The following is a 15,992-nucleotide window of genomic DNA, read 5'->3' as shown; positions in this document are numbered from 1 at the left end:
GCCGTCAGCCGATGTATCGATAGCGTGTCGCATCGATACGCGCTGTGAGCATTCCCTGCGCTTGCGCCTCAATTGGCTTGTGGAATTTTGAATTTGATTGTGTTTTTACGCGTTTTGTTTGTTATATTTGTTTTGCTGGTTTTCGTTTTGCGCGTTTTGTTTGTTTTTAGTGTTAGGCAAAAGCAACAGCTGATGGCACTGCATATATCGGTGAAAGGACACTTTGGCAGCAGCGGCAGGCGACCCGTCAGCGTACTCGACGATCCAGTTCGTGTCCGAAAAGATCTTGAAAACGAGCGTCGCATAACTCGTTTACAGCAGGTAAGACGCAGCTACGCAGTAGCATAACTCACTCTTGTAAACATTTACAACGCATATTCATTTAGGTGCGTGAAAAGTCCAGCGACTTGGCACGAAAAATACGCCAGGATGTTGCGGCGGAAAAGAAGCGCCAAATCGAACGTTTGCAGCGAACCAAGCAGGACGAGCTGAATGTATGGCGCGAGCATGTTTTGGCCAAAAAAAACCAAGACTACCGTACGGCCGTATTTGAGGTGGGCACCGCCCATCGTGCGGCCCAAGCGGAAACGGAACGCAACGAGAAGCGGCAGCAGGAGAAAAACGATAAAATAAATAAATGCAGACAGCGCGCAATGAAAAGAAACGCAGGCAGAACGCAAGTGAAGCTGAAATCAACTGCTGGTGTGAAATTCAATGCAGAAGGGCGCGCCACAACGGGCACACAGACGCCAATGGCAGAGGCACAGCCACAGCCAGCGACTGAGGAGAAGGAAAAAGACAAGGAGAATCGCGAGACTGGCGGGGGTACAAACCATCATCAAAGCATTCCAAAACGCAGCTGCTGCCATGACCATCCCCATTGCTACTGCCTGAGCTCGGACGATGACGAGGATTGTGTGGATTTTGTGTGCGAGAGCAGCGACTCCTCCATTCTGCACTTAGAGGATGTTGCGCCCAGTGCCGAGGCGCCAAACAAACTGAAAAAGAACCCCACAGTCATACTAGATGTGAACATTGACGACGTGGACTGCCGCGTGATCAACACTTGCACGGGGCTGGACATCAACGACAGACACATTCAAACCAATCGCAACTTCAGCCATGTGGTGCGTCCCACGAGCGCGTCCAGCACGAGTCCACGCCGGCCGCGCTTTACACAAATCACGGACTTGGTTAAGCGCACGGAGATAATTGTGCGGCCCGTGGAGGCTCCTGCACCAGCGCCAGTCGAAGCGCCAGCGCCTGAGGAACCAGCTCCAGTGCCAGCGCCGCCAAGCCCCACAAAGTCACTGCCCAGATCGCCCAAGAAAGCAGCAAAGGCGCCTGCTGTGGCTGCAGCACCTAAGCGGACACAGCCAGCCAAGAAAGGCACAAAGCCGAGCCAACAGCAGGCAGCGCGCAGAACCACTGGACTGAAGACAGATGCAACGCCTGCCAAGGTGATAGATGCGGGATTGAAGCGCAAAACGTTGCCAAAAGCAGTAAACACTCAACCGCCAGCTGCAAAAGCGACACAGCAGGCAGCAGCTCAGGAAGGAGCTCCACCTTTAATGCAGCAACTGCCGCCACAAATGCAGCAACCTCTAGCAATGCAGCAAGCGCCACAAATGCAGCCACCGAATCCTCAGCAGCTGGCTCAATATCCTCCTCAACAGCAGCAGCAGCAACAGGCATATCCTCCTCCTCAACAGCAACAGCATGCAGGCTATCGTCCAGCCATGCAACAGCAGCAGCAAGCGGCATATCCTCCACCATTACAGCAGCAATATCCTCCTCCTCCGCTGCAACAGCAGCAAGCGGCGTACGCTCCTCCATTACAGCAACAGCCAGCTCGATATGCTCCTCCTTTGCAGCAGCAGCAGCAAGCACGTTATGCTTCTCTTCCTCTGCAACAGCAAGCACGTTATCCTCCTCCTCCGCCTCTGCAGCAGCAACAGCAAGCGGCATTCCCTCCTCCACATTCTTACGCTGCTTATACCCAGTCTCAAGCGCCTTATCCACAACATTCCATGCAGCCAATGCAGCCATATGCCATGCCCTATCCAGCAGCTCCCCAGCATGCCATGTACGCACAGCAGCAGCAAGCAATGCCGCTGCCCAGACCGCCTTCAACTGCCCAAAGATCATCAGCAGCGCCTTCCACGGACTCCACGGGCACATTCATGCTGCGCCAGCCAACGAACGTTCATTTCTACGATCACAACAACAAGTATCATCGCACCTACGAGGCGCCTGTCAGTTCGGTGCAATTAAATGGCCCAGATGCGAGGCAACCCAATGCCATGGCTCAAGCGCTTAGTGAGAATCATTTGAGGGGATTGCGGGAAGAAGAGCTGGAGCAGCTAAGGTAAGGCAATAACTTAAATATTTAAAGAGAAATTATAAACCAAAACTAAACCACAAACAGGCAAAAGTGCGACAGGCGGGGACAGCGCGCCTTGGAGCGCGAACAAGTCCGAAGAGACTGCGCGGAATTGACCGAAAAACTGGAGGCGCTATCCCAACAGCAACCAAATTTGCTGCCCAGCGATGTGAGTGTTTCACATAAAGAACTTTCCACATTTTCCTTTGCTTAATTTCCCCATTTGCAGGCCAACTTTATAGCCAATCATCGCTATGCAGATTTGGCAGCGCGACGCGAGCACAAAATGAACGAAGCCATGGAGGAGATGCTGCTGCGTCCGGCTATTGTTACCTGCCCAGAAGTGGCTGCCACTACGACTGCTGCGAGAGCTGGTGGCAGGAGCAAGCAGCCCGAAGCCAATGCCATCAATTTGGGTGCACAGCCAGACAGAGCGGCGGGCTTTAAGGGCAGCTCCGAGAGCTGCTGCTCCATGCTGCTCGACTACGTGGATGATCAGAGCAAGCAGCTGCGTTCGGATCTACGCGCCGCAGAGTCCAACACCACGAAATCCCTCAGGCTAAAGAATCTGCTGGATCGTGTGGAAAAGATACGCGTACAGCTGCTGGAGGAGCTGAAGGCAGGCGAACGATCGTCCTCACAGGCAGACAAGGACAAGCAGGTGCTCGATGGCATACGGCAGGAGCGGGAGGATATTCTGACCGAAAAAGCGCGCACGCTCAACGAACGCGAAACGGAGCTGGTGCAGAAGGAAGCGCTGCTCGAGCAGCGTCTAAAAAAGTTCTACAAGGAGCAAAAGCAAAAGAAGAGCAGCGACATCGAGGTGAATGCGAAGGATAAGCCAGTGATCATCATCAAAGTCAACAGCGATGGCACTGTGAAGCAGTGTAAACCCAAACCAAAAGCCAGATCCACTGCCATCGAGGCAGCCAAGGAACCAGCCTCAACGGACGCGCTGCCAGCCACGGAGCCGCAGCGTCAAAACTCCATCGATTCTAACTCCACAGCGTACCGCAGTCTGCCGCCAATTAGCTACAAGAATCTGCAGCCGCCAGCGTCGGCAACGGAGGGGCCGCCCACTCAAGTGGATCCCATGATTGCGCACTACATCCAGCGCCTGTTGGGCATGACACGTCGCTCCGTGCAGGAGCTGAGCGTGAGCAGCTCGGAAGTGCCCACGCCCGAGCCGTCGATCATAAATGTATCGCGGAACATGACACCCGAGGGGAGTGTCAGCGTGGCGCAGCCAGAGGAGACGGCAGCTGACAGACTGCGCATGGAGCGGGTGCAGAACTTTATACAGGACAATCGCAGTTTTGTCAACGAGCTGGAGGACACGCTGCGCAGTCAGCAGGACAAAGAGAGCAGCATGCAGACCTTCGATCAAATATGGAACAAGCGCTTGGCCAACAAGCAGCTGCCCGCGACCAAGGAGCCAGCCAAAAGGCACAAGGAGAAAGCCCAGCCACGTCCCAGCAGCAACAGTCGGTCCAGTCCCACCAGAAAATCTGTTACGCTAGCTCCGCCAGCCAAGCGCACATCGCAGTCTGCGGTGGAGAGCCAGCAGCCGCCATCTGAGGTGCACATCGAACGCTATGCGCAGCTCACCGAGAACTGCACGCATCGCATAGCCGAGCTCACGGAGCTGATAACCAAAGTGCGCGAGGAGAAGCAGCGGCTGGTGGAGGTCACGCTCACCTCGGCCAGCGAAGGCGAGCGACTGTCCACGGAGTACTTGGAGCTGCCAGAAGGGCAGAAAGAGTCACAGAAGCAGACACAGAGGGCGGCTAGATCTAGGACCATCTCGGATCGCAGCGACAACACAACGCCCTCCACCTCTGAGGCGCTGCCGCTCATAAAACACAAGCCAACGGCTGCCAGCCGAGACAGTGGCATCTCCGAGTCGCGACCCATCACAGCCTTGGGTCAGGTGCCCGCCGATGCAGAGCCAGCCGCAAGCACGCAGCGCAGGGCCAGAGCACCACCGGCCACCATGCGCCGCTACAGCCCACAGCTGGATGCCGATGAGCTGGCACACGAATTGTCCACCATCGCAGAGGTGGAGACGCCCGGCCAGTCGCATTTGGTGGCTGCCACGCCACTGCCCAAACCGTTTCCCAATTTCGATGATTATGCGCGTGAGCTGCAGCTGGACCTGTCCCACTTGGATGCGGATCAGAGTCAGCAACTGAAGGCGGACTTCGATGAGCTCGTGCAGGCCATCAATCAGCAGTGCGGCGGCCTCAACTACCGCGAGTTTCCCAGCATCAATGCGTATCTGAGAAACGTCACCACCACCCGATTACACGTGGAGGAGACGGACCAAGGCACTGTGACAACGGGCGAGCTCATGCGACAATTGCGACTGGACAGCGTGCCCATTGAGGAGTTTCCCGATCGGCGGGCGTACATGCAACAGCTGCCAGCAGAGCAGAGAGAAATGATTGACACAGCCAGCCTCGAGCACGATTCCTCAGATTCGTTTGATGTGGAAAAGGAGCTGCGTCAGCGTCGCATCATCAAGTCCACGGTACGGCGTTCGGATGGCAACACGGAAGTCATCACCACGCAGGAGGTGGCCAGCAGCACGCGCCGGGAGAGCGTGCCACCCGACTCCACGGAGCCGCCCAACGAGAGCGGCATTGAGCAGCTCACGGGCAGCAGCTTGTCGCGCGAGTTTGACCGCGAACTGCAGCGCATTGGCGTGCAGTGGCACAGCTTGCGGCGGCAACGGCAGCGGCAGCGGGACAGCAGCAGCGGCGCCAGTTCCCCCGACTCGCATCCAAGTCGCTTGAGTGGCGGTCGGAGTGGCACCGATCGTTCCGCTCAGGATGCCAGTCAGATTGGTCGCTCGCTGAATCTGCGCGAATTTCTCACGCGCGAGCTGCTCAAGCATCGTGTGGACAGCTCGGATGATTCCCTGAAGAGCAGCTTTCTGCACTCGCTGGTGGACTCGCTTTCCCGCTCCAGCTCGCCGCAGAGCCCCAGCCTGGGTCATGGCACGGGCGCCACCACCGATCGACAAAAGACATCGACGCCGCGCGGCTCCTTTCAGACGGTGCAGGAAAAGTCGGCCAATGGCTTGACCACACAATCGGTGCCCTCGGCCTCCAATTCGCAATTGTTTTCGGGCGAGAGTCGCATTTCGTTGATCAATTATCCGGATGGAACGCCGCCGGTGCCATTTGGTTCAGTGCAGCAGGAGCAGAGCGGCACCAGGGAGCAGCAGCAGCAGAGCGGCACCAGGGCGACACCGCAGCATCAGATCGCCCGTGCCACATCCACCACAGATGCTCCCACACAGACGACCCCCGGGAGTTGGGAAACCAAACTGAAAGCCGCCTCCAAATCACCAAGAAAATAATTTTAGCCTCAAGCAATTTTAACACATTTTAGCCACAATTTTTTAATATATTTTAATAAATTGAAAAACAAGTATTTATTCAAAGAAAAAACTCCAAGAAGTGTTTGGGGCATATACAAAGTATATTTTAATATTTAATTTGAGTACATTTACAACAAATGAGTGAAGTTTTATGCATGTCATGTTGCGTACATTTTTTGTGGTACATTTTCACTGGCGTTTTCTCGCTTTTTGAGTGCAGAGTTTTAACATATTTAACAACTAAATACAATACATATAAGGCAGCACACAATCAAGACTTTTCGTTAGTCAAAAAACTTAAGCTAAAGGCTAAGTACATGGAAAAATGTAAATTACATACATAAAATGTATGAATTAATGTAAAGCAAAGAAAAAATCATTTTGGTACGAAAACACAGCAACAGCTGTGAGCTGCGAGCTGTGCGGGTAAATGCGTATCACGGTGGGGTTGTCCACCCACTGCCACTTACTCCCCCTGCTGCTGATCATCCTGGAGCTGCCTTTGGCTCTCCCTTTGCCGCTGCATGCGCTTGAACGTTTCGCTGGCCACCTTCTTCAGTCCATCCGCCTCACTGCCCGTGGCCTCAACCATTTGTCGTAGATGTCCGCGTGACTTTTTGAGCAGCAAGTGGGGCACATCAAACTCCACAGCTGTGCCCGCATCCATGACAATTATGCGATCCGAATCCATGACCGTGTGCAGCCGATGGGCAACCGTGAGCACAGTGCATTGCTGGAACTTGACCCGAATGGTGCGTTGGATGAGTGCATCGGTTCTGGGTAGGGAAAATAAATGCAGAATAAACCAAAGCAACTGGGAGAACAGTTTGCAGCACTCACTGTGGATCCACATTGGCTGTGGCCTCGTCCAGCACCAGCACCTTGTTGTTCCTCAGTATAGCCCGTGCGAGACACAACAGCTGTCGCTGCCCCACGCTAAAGTTGCTGCCACGCTCCGTGACCATGTAGTCCAGGCCGGGTATGGCGCCACGCAGCTCCACATCCTCCAGCGCGTGCCACAGCTCAGCGTCCGTGTAGCGCTCAAAGGGATCCAAATTGTAGCGAATGGTGGCGGAAAACAACACCGGATCCTGGGGTATAATCGAGATGCGCGTGCGCAGAATCTCCAGCGAAATGCTGCCCGTATCTATGCCATCGATGTAGATCCCACCTTCAATGTGCGCAAGTCGGAAGAGCGCGCCAATTAGCGAGGATTTGCCGGCGCCTGTGCGTCCCACAATGCCCACCTTCCAGCCCGCTTCGATGGTGAGGCTGAGCTGCTTGAGCACCGGCGAACCATTCGGATCGTAGCGACAGCTCATGTCACGCAGCTCCACTTGCCCATGGCTGGGCCACTGTGCCGGGGGCTCCTTCTCACTCACAGCCGGCTCCTGCTCGAGCTCGGTGTACTGCAGCACACGCTCCACGCTGGTCATTTGCTGCAGCGATTCGGCCACCTGCCGGACGCCATACTGCACCATGCCCGTGAGTATCATGGCCTGGGAAATGGCCAGGCCCACATTGCCGCTATAGGTGGCTGCCAAAAAGCAAGAGAAAACTGTCAAGAAAATGTCAACAAAGGTGCTCCGGCTGGTACTCACATTCATTGCTGATAATGAAGCTAAAAGTGACCGTCGTGAGGAAGACACAACTGACGCAGTCCAGCCACAGGCCCAGCGCTGTGTTCACCGCCATCGTGAGCTGCCAAACGCTGCTGTGCACATCCTGCAGCAGATCAAACTCCTTGGCCACCACATCCTGCAGCTGTCGCGAGCGTATGATGGCCAGTCCGGACAGCGATGAGCTCAAGTGTGAGAACACAGGACTGCGGCAAATGCCCTCCAATCGCTTCAAATCCTGCGATGGTCGCAGGTACAACTTCAGGATGAGCATATCGATGACGGCCACCACAAGCATGGCAGCCATCAGCACCGGGTTCACCACAGAGATGACAATGAGGATGCCAAACATGACCAAGGCAATCTGTATAAAGTCCATCATGGCACGCGGCAGCAGCTCATCAATGGCGCCCATATCCTTGGAGAAGCGATTCAATATCCTGCCCGATGGATTCGTGTCGAAGAACCGCATTGTGGCATGCAAAATGCAGCCAAACATGCGATCGTGCAGCACCTTGGACGCGTGCATGCAGGTTTTAAAGAACAAAAACCCACGAAAAGTGGTCATAATGACGACGGCAATGATGAGGCCACCGTAGATGTACATGCACTCGAAGGTGGTGAAGCTGGTGGGCTCGCCGAGCGTACGCTGATGCTCCTGCTGTGTCCAGATGTTGGAGAAGAAGTCCGAGCTGCTGCACACCACCTGCGACATCAGCATGACGAACACCATAAAGCTAAAGCTGAGGCAAGTGCTGCCCGCATGGAAATACTCGTACCAGACGCGCGGCGAGATGCCACCCGAGGCCTGGGCCTCCGCCAGATCATCCTCATCCTGATCCAAGTCCGTTTGATCGCTGCTGTTTAGCTGTGGGAACAAATTTTAGCTGTGGCAGCCTTTGGTTGTGGACTTCTACTCACCGATTTGCTGCCATGCGTGGAGTTGCTTTGTTTCCGCAGCGGCTGATAGCCATCGCGCACGCCATCGATGTAGGGTATGTCCTCATCCTCATCCTCCAGCTCGTGGCCACTGATCGTGGGCGATGAAGTGTTCAATCTGCTGCTAGTCTCTGTCTCATCCTCCTTGGGTCGCTCCAGCAGCTTGGCAAAGTCCAGCTCGCTGTTGATCAGCTCCTCGTAGGTGCCCTTCCTCAGTATGCGTCCCTGATCCACAATGACAATCACATCCGCCTCGGACAGAAAGTGCACCTGATGCGTGACCAGCACCCGCGTGGCCTTCTGCTGTGCCAAGCGTCCGCGTGGCCCTATGACCTCATCGAACAAATGTCGCCCCACGTGCGCATCCACAGCGCTGAGTGGATCATCCAGCAGGTAGATCGAGGCGGGCTTGTACACCGCACGAGCCAAGCTAATGCGCGCCCGCTGGCCACCCGAGAGGGAGGCGCCGCGCTCCCCCACCACCGTCTTGTCGCCGTTGCTCAGCTGCTGAAAGTCCGTGGTGAGCGCACAGCAACGTGTCACCTCCTGGTAGCGCTTGCGCTCGTACTCCTCTCCGAACAGAATGTTCTTGCGCACGGTGCCCGTGAAGAGCCAAGGCTCCTGGGCCGCATATGAGAGATCGCCCTGGATGACGACTCCACCATCAATGATTGGCAGTTCGCCCAGCAGCAGCTGCAGCAGCGAGCTCTTGCCAGCTCCGACAGTGCCAATTACGGCGCACAGTTGTCCCTTTTCGATTTGCAGATTGATGCCTTGGAGCGTGCGCTGTGCCAGCGGCTTCTCAATGTCCCAACTGGCATTGATGTCCTTGAGGATGACAGCCCGCGTATCGCCACCATCCTGGTTCTGCTTGTGCGTCAATCCGTGCGTCTTCTCATCGCGTCCCTCCAGCTGCAGATAGTCCTGTATGCGGCGCAGCGACACCAAAGCCTCGGCACCGAAACTAATGGCCAGCGGATACCAAATGGCAGCCACCAGCTGCAGAATGTTGTAGTAGCTGGCGGCGGAGAACACAAAGTCCGCGGTGATGGGCTGACCCATGAGAGCAGCTGCTGCCAGGGTGATGTAGAGTGTGGAGCGCTCCGTGAACACCATGGTGCTGAGGTAGAAGCCACGCAGGTACGATGCATAGCGTATCTGTTGGATCTCGCTGCGTCGCGCCTCAGCGACGACTGCCTGAAAGGGTCGCTCCCAGGCATACATCTTGATCACCTGTATGCCCTGCACCAGCTCATTCATGATGCCCACACGTGCGTCCGTGCGCTCTGCAATCCGCATCCTCAGCACAGACGTCAGCTTGCTGAGTGCCGTCTGCACGGGTATCGTCTTCAGCAGCAGCCCGATGACGCCCACCAGCGCCGGGATGCCAATGCGCAGCCAAATGAGGTAACACGTGAGCACCGCCTGCATGGGCATTATCCAAATCCAGTGCATAAATATGAAGCCATAGTCCAGACGATTTACATCGTTCGAGAGCAGATTGATGAGGTAACCCGCTGGCGTCTGACCCGCCGTCTTCATGGAGAGTCGAAGTGTCTTGCGATAGATCAGCGAACAGCAGGCAATGCGCATGCGTGCGCCCATCAGCCGCTGACGCAGATCCACATGATGCAGCAGAAAGCAGCCAAAGAGCGTGGAGCCCACGAGCACACAGCCCAGGCTGTAGGCATCGTTCCAAATGTATTCGGTGGCCTGCTCGAAGCTATTACGCAGAACGCTGGCATTGCTGGGGGAAGACTCCGCTGTGGAGAGTTGTGTGTACTCCTTGCTGGCATCACCTTTGCTTATGGCATTGGGTGAGTTAGCTGCAAATAAAATTGATTATTTCTACAGCTGCCACTTCGATCTCCGAGCTGCTTACCGTCGCCGCCTGTGCCGCTCAGATCTGCTACAGCCTTGGCCACCGTGCCTATGGCGCGTGCAGTTCTGTTCAGCGTCTCATTTAAGGATAATTCCTTGACGCCTGTGACCGGATCTGGCAGCTTTTGAAACTGCAGCAACAGCTGTGCCAAAACAGCGGGGATTAGGGTTCTAAAAGGGGTTGAAAAAATGATTAAAAAACAACCAAAATCTAGCCTTAAATTATGACTCACTTGATCACTATGTAAATCAAACAAATAAATCCATTAACGATCGTGGGACCCAAAAAACACCGAAATAACGCATTCCTCAGGCGCGGCTTCTTGGACTTGCGATGTGCACGCTCCACCTCCTTGTACCACTCACTGAAAGAGAGTTTTAGTTGGATTTAAATGATCATTAAGCTCCGACTTACTCCTCCAAACGATCGCCCAACTGCTCCGAGTGATCCTCCTCCAGACACTCCGTCAGATCGTCTGTGTTTAGGCCGCGACGCGATCCTCGGTAGAGCAATGGCAGCGCCCATACAAATATCAACTGTGAGAAGATATTTGCACCATGACGCGGATTTTTACGTTCCGGCTTTGGACTGCTATCCATATTATCATGTGGCTTGCTGCCTCAGCGTGTCTGCGCTTCCACCTGTGGCGACAATCAGAAACTGAACTCATGTTAAACATAAAACAAAAATACGTCTGGGGTTTTCATTCCAGCGTGCACGATTCTGATAAGGCTCTGTACAATCAGCAGGCTGCAAGTAATACCCTATAAGATGATATATTATTGTATTATATGCTGTGCCAAGTGCTGCGCTGATCTGTTCTGTGCTCCGTTTGCTTATCAGCTACGACCTTGAGCAATAACTTATAACCCAATTAGTAAGGGATTACATTACAGTAAAGATTATGTGCACTCGGGACGCAGTTATCATTGAATTTTCGTAAGTAAAACGAGTTGAAAATGCCAATATTCTAACACTTAATCGGTTGAGAACGTAGCACTTGGTACTCTCAACCGGTTTAAATCCAGTTTTAATAATAAACAAGAGGCAAAGGCTCCGCGCACAGCAACAGTGGCTTTGGGAACACTTAGCTTCCACTTGTAGATTGATTGCATTTACATGAAAAGTTTTTCCTATGATAAGTATGCTAAGCCAAGAACATGGATATGACAGCAGCACATGGCTGTAAAGATAAAGCTGTGGAAAATGTATAAATAAAACCTAAACAGACTCAGTAAATGTAAAAAATTAATGAATTTAAGAGTCACTTCTGCCACTTATTAGGGTTAAGTGTAATTTAATTTAAGAACTTATCAAAAAATCATACTTTAAATAAAGAAAAGACTGATGCAGCCAAAGGTGTGTATTTATGGAGGGAATTTTCACAGTAAAAAAACCAAAGGATCGGCCAAGAATTGTCTGGGATCAATAGGTAGAAATGCATTGGCTTTTCTGTAACTCAAGACAGGATTTGATTAGACTCTGAACTGGAACCAACTACGACATTGAGAACAGAATGATGAATGATGGTAGCCATGGCAGTGTTGAGAAAAAGAAACAACACCCGGAAACACATCTTAGCACGACAAAACCATGCCTTAAAGTTTCCCAAAATACTTCAAATTTTTAAGCAACATTCTGACACAATTTAAGTTAATGGCCCACAATTCTTCACCCCAGATAATACCAATTCAGCAAGAAATACGCGTACTACGAGCACGAACGTGCACCATAAAAAGACAAGACAAAACGAACTTTGCTCAGCATAAACCACACTGATACACACATTCCTCTCTTCAGATGAGACGGTCAGTCACACCGCTTGATATCGGTCATTAGCTTTGAGCCATGTTTATTTGCATTGTCTGTAACTGATAGCATGCGACACGAAGATCGTAAATCAAAACGCATTTTGAGACACGTACGTGGACGTGGACGTGTGCTCCTCCCTCAATGCACCACCATGACAATAATCATAATTTTTATGAATTGGTAAGCAAAAGTCCAGAGACCTGCACAAGATAAGCCACACACACCAGACTGTGTTTAGTTGTCTATTGCTTTTAGGAAGGTCATAAGCCAGGTGCCATGTGCCAGACTAACACACAGTTTGACCCACTTTTTGGCTAGAGGAAATTTCACTTTTTGCATGGAAAGTTTTCACATGAAAAGCTAAGTTGGAAAAGTTTCAAACATTGCAAGTTCTCAGCTTACAGTTGGGTAAATTAAAGTGATTGACCGCGAAATTGTTGATGCAACCAACAACCATTTATGAGGGCTATGCCTTGGGTCACTGGAATCTTCCCATTTCACTTGATGGTTCTTAATTGTTCGTGTGAATGCTATCCAATCAATGGCAATTAATTTACGTAAATAGAAAAGGGAACGACCAACCGAAGAGCAATTCATTGAATTTTCTGTCTCACTGCTCTCGAGCTAAACCCACATAATGAGTGCGATTAATTAAGTAATTAGAATTATCTGGCAGCGCTCAAAGAAATGATAAAATGAGCGCTAGTTGGCCTACATATTTTTTGTTATCTATATACAATTTATACATATGTATGTATGCACATATATACATATACATATACAATGTATGTATGTATGTTGATTAGAATGCGCGCCAGCCGGCTAAAGGGTGTGCACTTTATTCATTAGATGAGTTTAGGTTAGGTTCGGTTGAAATTTCTGCTACTTGAAGGCACTTAGGATACTGCCAGTTACTTTATAAAGCGGTTCTGAAGTTTTTTCCTCTTTATTTTCATTCCTACATTTTTTGAAGATATTTATTATATATTTTCACTTTAAATCTAAGTTCAGCTTTAATCTCTTTATCATCTCTCTGCACAATCGCAGACCACGTTTTGCACAACTCAATCCCAGGCTTCGCTTCTCTCTCCGTTCACTTCTCCCCCGCTCGTTTTACAGTTAGCTTGCTGCTGTGCGCAACAGTTGTGTTCCTACCCGTTCACTCAATTTACCGTTTCACATATCACACGCAAAGAGTTCGAATGAAATGAAATGCAAACAGCGACTCACAATGGCAGTGCAATTACGAGCACCCGTACTCGTATTATTGATAGCTTTTCGGGCAAAAACTGTTGCTGCTGCTGTTGCTGTGAAAACAAAAACCAATTGTAAAAACAGTGATTAATTTTTGTTTTACCGGCACAGCCACTTGTACTCGATTCACACACACACAGAAATGCAAACGGTATCGGCGAACTCGCAGCCGAAACCCGCGCAGGCAAACAAGTGGTTGCCAGACAGCAGTCGCTCGCGGGGGAGGGGAAAACCGGCATGGCACTGCAAATTCTTTCGCTGTTGCACTCTCCCTCATGGGTGCATAACCAAATTAAATAACGGTTAATGACGTAAAACCAAAAGGGAGACGGCGACACAGACAGACAGCATATTGGTGAACAGTTCAGTGGCAGGGGTGGGGAAGCAGAAAGCACCAAAAGCCAAGTGCTCACACAGACTCACACACACGCACACAGTATGTATTTTTATGCCATTTATTACGCGAACGACAGACAGCGAGAAAGAGAGCGAGACACATGCCGGGCGAAAAGGGCGACAAACTGAATTAATTCGCTTTAAAATTAAACAAATCATCAAAGCACTTACAAGCACTACTCCAGCATTAAATATTTTCCACTGTTGTGTGATTTGTCTGCCACTCTGAAACAGTCAACACGTGCAGAAATACCCACAAAAAAAAGAAGGAACGAAACTGAACGGTGGACACGAACGAACGAACGAAAACACAACCGATTCAATGCACTGGCCGTAAAGGAATGCTCCAAGCTTCATGTTTGGTATACGAATGGCAGTGAGAGAGATAGAGAGAGAGAACTGTATGGGAGAGAGCACTGAAAGTTTGTACAGCGAAAGAGAACAAGCTTACACTGCACTACAGGGGTTTTATTAAAAATGTAAATTAGCTTTAGAACATTGCGATTTATGGCTGTTGAATTTTCGTTTAAACTTAATTTATTTGCATAAACTTTCTTTTTAGATTTATTGCCATAAAGTTTTATGTATTGATTTTGAAAATGGTAAATAAAGTCAAACTCAGCGCTAATTCTTTTTAGACCAGGTTGGGAAGACTAACATACAACAAAATATAATATTATTTTAATTTTTAAATATTATTCAAAGTATTACTATGCAAAACGACAAAAGACTAAAGATTGCACAGAGAATTTACTGAATTTACTATGCATTTTTATTTGTATTTTCTAGATTTTTTTTGGTCTGAGATAATTTTGTAGTCCAAGTATTAATTCGTACCTCCTCAAATCCTACAAGCAGATTAACAGAAATTGTTTGAAGAAAATGCTTAGTGAATTTAAGGCCGCTTGGCACTAAGTATAATCTAAAATAAATGTTCAAAAGATTTAACTGAATTGATTTGTTTTCACAGCTGCGATACTCTACAAAATTGAATCGCCTTTGAATCGCTCTTGAATCGAACGAGAGAGACGCAGCTTTTTTACCGCCAGAGAGCTAGCTAAAGCTTTTTACATGTCATGTAAAAGCTTTTTACACTTACGTTGTAAGATCGATTTTTTACTTAATGTAAAAATATTCCACAATTTATATAAATTATTCTCTAAATAATAAAAAAATACTTCGGTGTCTAATCAAAATTCCAAAAATTTGCCACCAACATCTGCAAAAATATTTCTTTTATTATGTGTATACTCGACTGTTGCTTTAGCCCACTTAAATGACGGGAGGCGTTGTATGTACTCCTCCCCCTTTGCAGCGCCTGTGTAAACACACACTGCAACAGTTGTTCTATTTTGGCGCCAAAAATAGCTGAGAACGTAAACAAAAGTCTAGCAAAGGTACAAAAACACTCAAGCTGAAAGCTCGCTCTTGCACTCATTCTGCCTCGCTCTCTCCCTGTCTCTCATTCACGTATGCCACAGGATGTAGGTCAAACACTGCGTGTGAGTGATACGGCGTAGGCAACGTGAATTTCGCTTTCACCTTGCCGCATTTTAGTTGTGCGAGTCGCGTACAACCGTCAACTCCTTTTGCGGAAAATGTGAGATCCACCAAAAGCGGAAAAGTCTTTTCTTTGCTGCTATAAAGGAAAATTCGCGCGCGACTTATATCGAATCAATATTGCGACTTGTGTGCTGTGTGCCGGGGTGAACACTTCGAATTTATTTTTGGCAACCCATTGACATTGGTTACACATTGGCGGACAGTCGCATAGACACAGGCAAGTGACTCTCAAACTGGCTGCAGGCTAGGGCGAGCAACAGCATTAACAATGCATAAGTCCTAAGTGGGGGAGTCCCACCTGCGAAATGGTCTCTAGCTCTTATCGCGCCTCCAGAGACAGCGACATCTCGCATCTCATTGGTTACAGAGGGGGAGTTCTGTGTCCGTTTTTGCCATGGAAATTTGCCACACATACGAGGACTCATGCCAGTGCTCTGTGTCGCACAGAAATAAAGGAAAAAGCTGAAACGCAATGTCAAGTGGCGGAATGAACTGTCACCAGGCAGGCGGCAGTACCAAGTAGCCATTTGAAATATTTATGAAAAGCAGCGCGTTGCCATGAATCCTTCAACATTTTTTGTGCTTTACTTTTTGGTTCCAGCCCAAGCGCCTCCCCCCCATCTCTTCTTCGCACTCAACATCAAGGGTAATTAAAATGTGGACACATTAGAGCGGCTCGGGGTCTGGTGGTTGGCCACAAAACAAAGCAGCACCCACTCTGCCAACAGCAGAGCAATTTCCACTCCTGCTGCTGCTTTT

The 15,992-nt window shown here is 50.2% G+C and overlaps 2 protein-coding genes across 3 annotated transcripts; one reads left to right on the top strand and one right to left on the bottom strand.

The window, feature by feature from the left end:
- On the top strand, window positions 1-6,198 carry LOC117898877 (titin). The gene is made up of 6 exons (XM_034808560.1): window positions 1-321; window positions 387-2,368; window positions 2,429-2,552; window positions 2,613-5,092; window positions 5,171-5,571; window positions 6,167-6,198. The coding sequence occupies exons 1-6, from the start codon at window positions 193-195 to the stop codon at window positions 6,196-6,198; spliced, it is 5,148 nt and encodes a 1,715-aa protein (XP_034664451.1). The 5' UTR covers window positions 1-192.
- On the bottom strand, window positions 5,950-14,008 carry LOC117896836 (probable multidrug resistance-associated protein lethal(2)03659). 2 transcript variants are annotated; one of them, XM_034805351.1, is made up of 8 exons: window positions 13,842-14,008; window positions 10,623-10,868; window positions 10,441-10,572; window positions 10,209-10,378; window positions 8,309-10,152; window positions 7,370-8,255; window positions 6,609-7,305; window positions 5,950-6,544 (listed from the first exon to the last, which is right to left on the bottom strand). In XM_034805351.1, the coding sequence occupies exons 2-8, from the start codon at window positions 10,805-10,807 to the stop codon at window positions 6,235-6,237; spliced, it is 4,224 nt and encodes a 1,407-aa protein (XP_034661242.1). In that variant the 5' UTR covers window positions 10,808-10,868; window positions 13,842-14,008; the 3' UTR covers window positions 5,950-6,234. The 2 variants fall into 2 exon arrangements, with proteins under 2 accessions (XP_034661242.1, XP_034661244.1); XM_034805353.1 differs by having other exon boundaries at window positions 10,623-10,849.
- Between the last annotated feature and the right edge of the window lie 1,984 nt (window positions 14,009-15,992).

The sequence above is a fragment of the Drosophila subobscura genome, chromosome O (genome assembly GCF_008121235.1).
Source record: "Drosophila subobscura isolate 14011-0131.10 chromosome O, UCBerk_Dsub_1.0, whole genome shotgun sequence".
NCBI lineage: Eukaryota > Metazoa > Arthropoda > Insecta > Diptera > Drosophilidae > Drosophila > Drosophila subobscura.
This window is presented reverse-complemented; position numbering and strand designations above follow the sequence as displayed.

Coding starts and splice junctions, on each gene's coding strand:
- LOC117896836 (XM_034805351.1), bottom strand. CDS start 10,807: ATGGATAGCAGTCCAAAGCCGGAACGTAAAAATCCGCGTCATGGTGCA. Junction 10,573..10,622: donor TTGGGCGATCGTTTGGAGGA/GTAAGTCGGAGC, acceptor ACTCTCTTTCAG/TGAGTGGTACAAGGAGGTGG. Junction 6,545..6,608: donor ACAGCCAATGTGGATCCACA/GTGAGTGCTGCA, acceptor TTCCCTACCCAG/AACCGATGCACTCATCCAAC.
- LOC117898877 (XM_034808560.1), top strand. CDS start 193: ATGGCACTGCATATATCGGTGAAAGGACACTTTGGCAGCAGCGGCAGG. Junction 322..386: donor GCATAACTCGTTTACAGCAG/GTAAGACGCAGC, acceptor ATATTCATTTAG/GTGCGTGAAAAGTCCAGCGA. Junction 5,093..5,170: donor CTGCAGCGCATTGGCGTGCA/GTGGCACAGCTT, acceptor CTCGCATCCAAG/TCGCTTGAGTGGCGGTCGGA.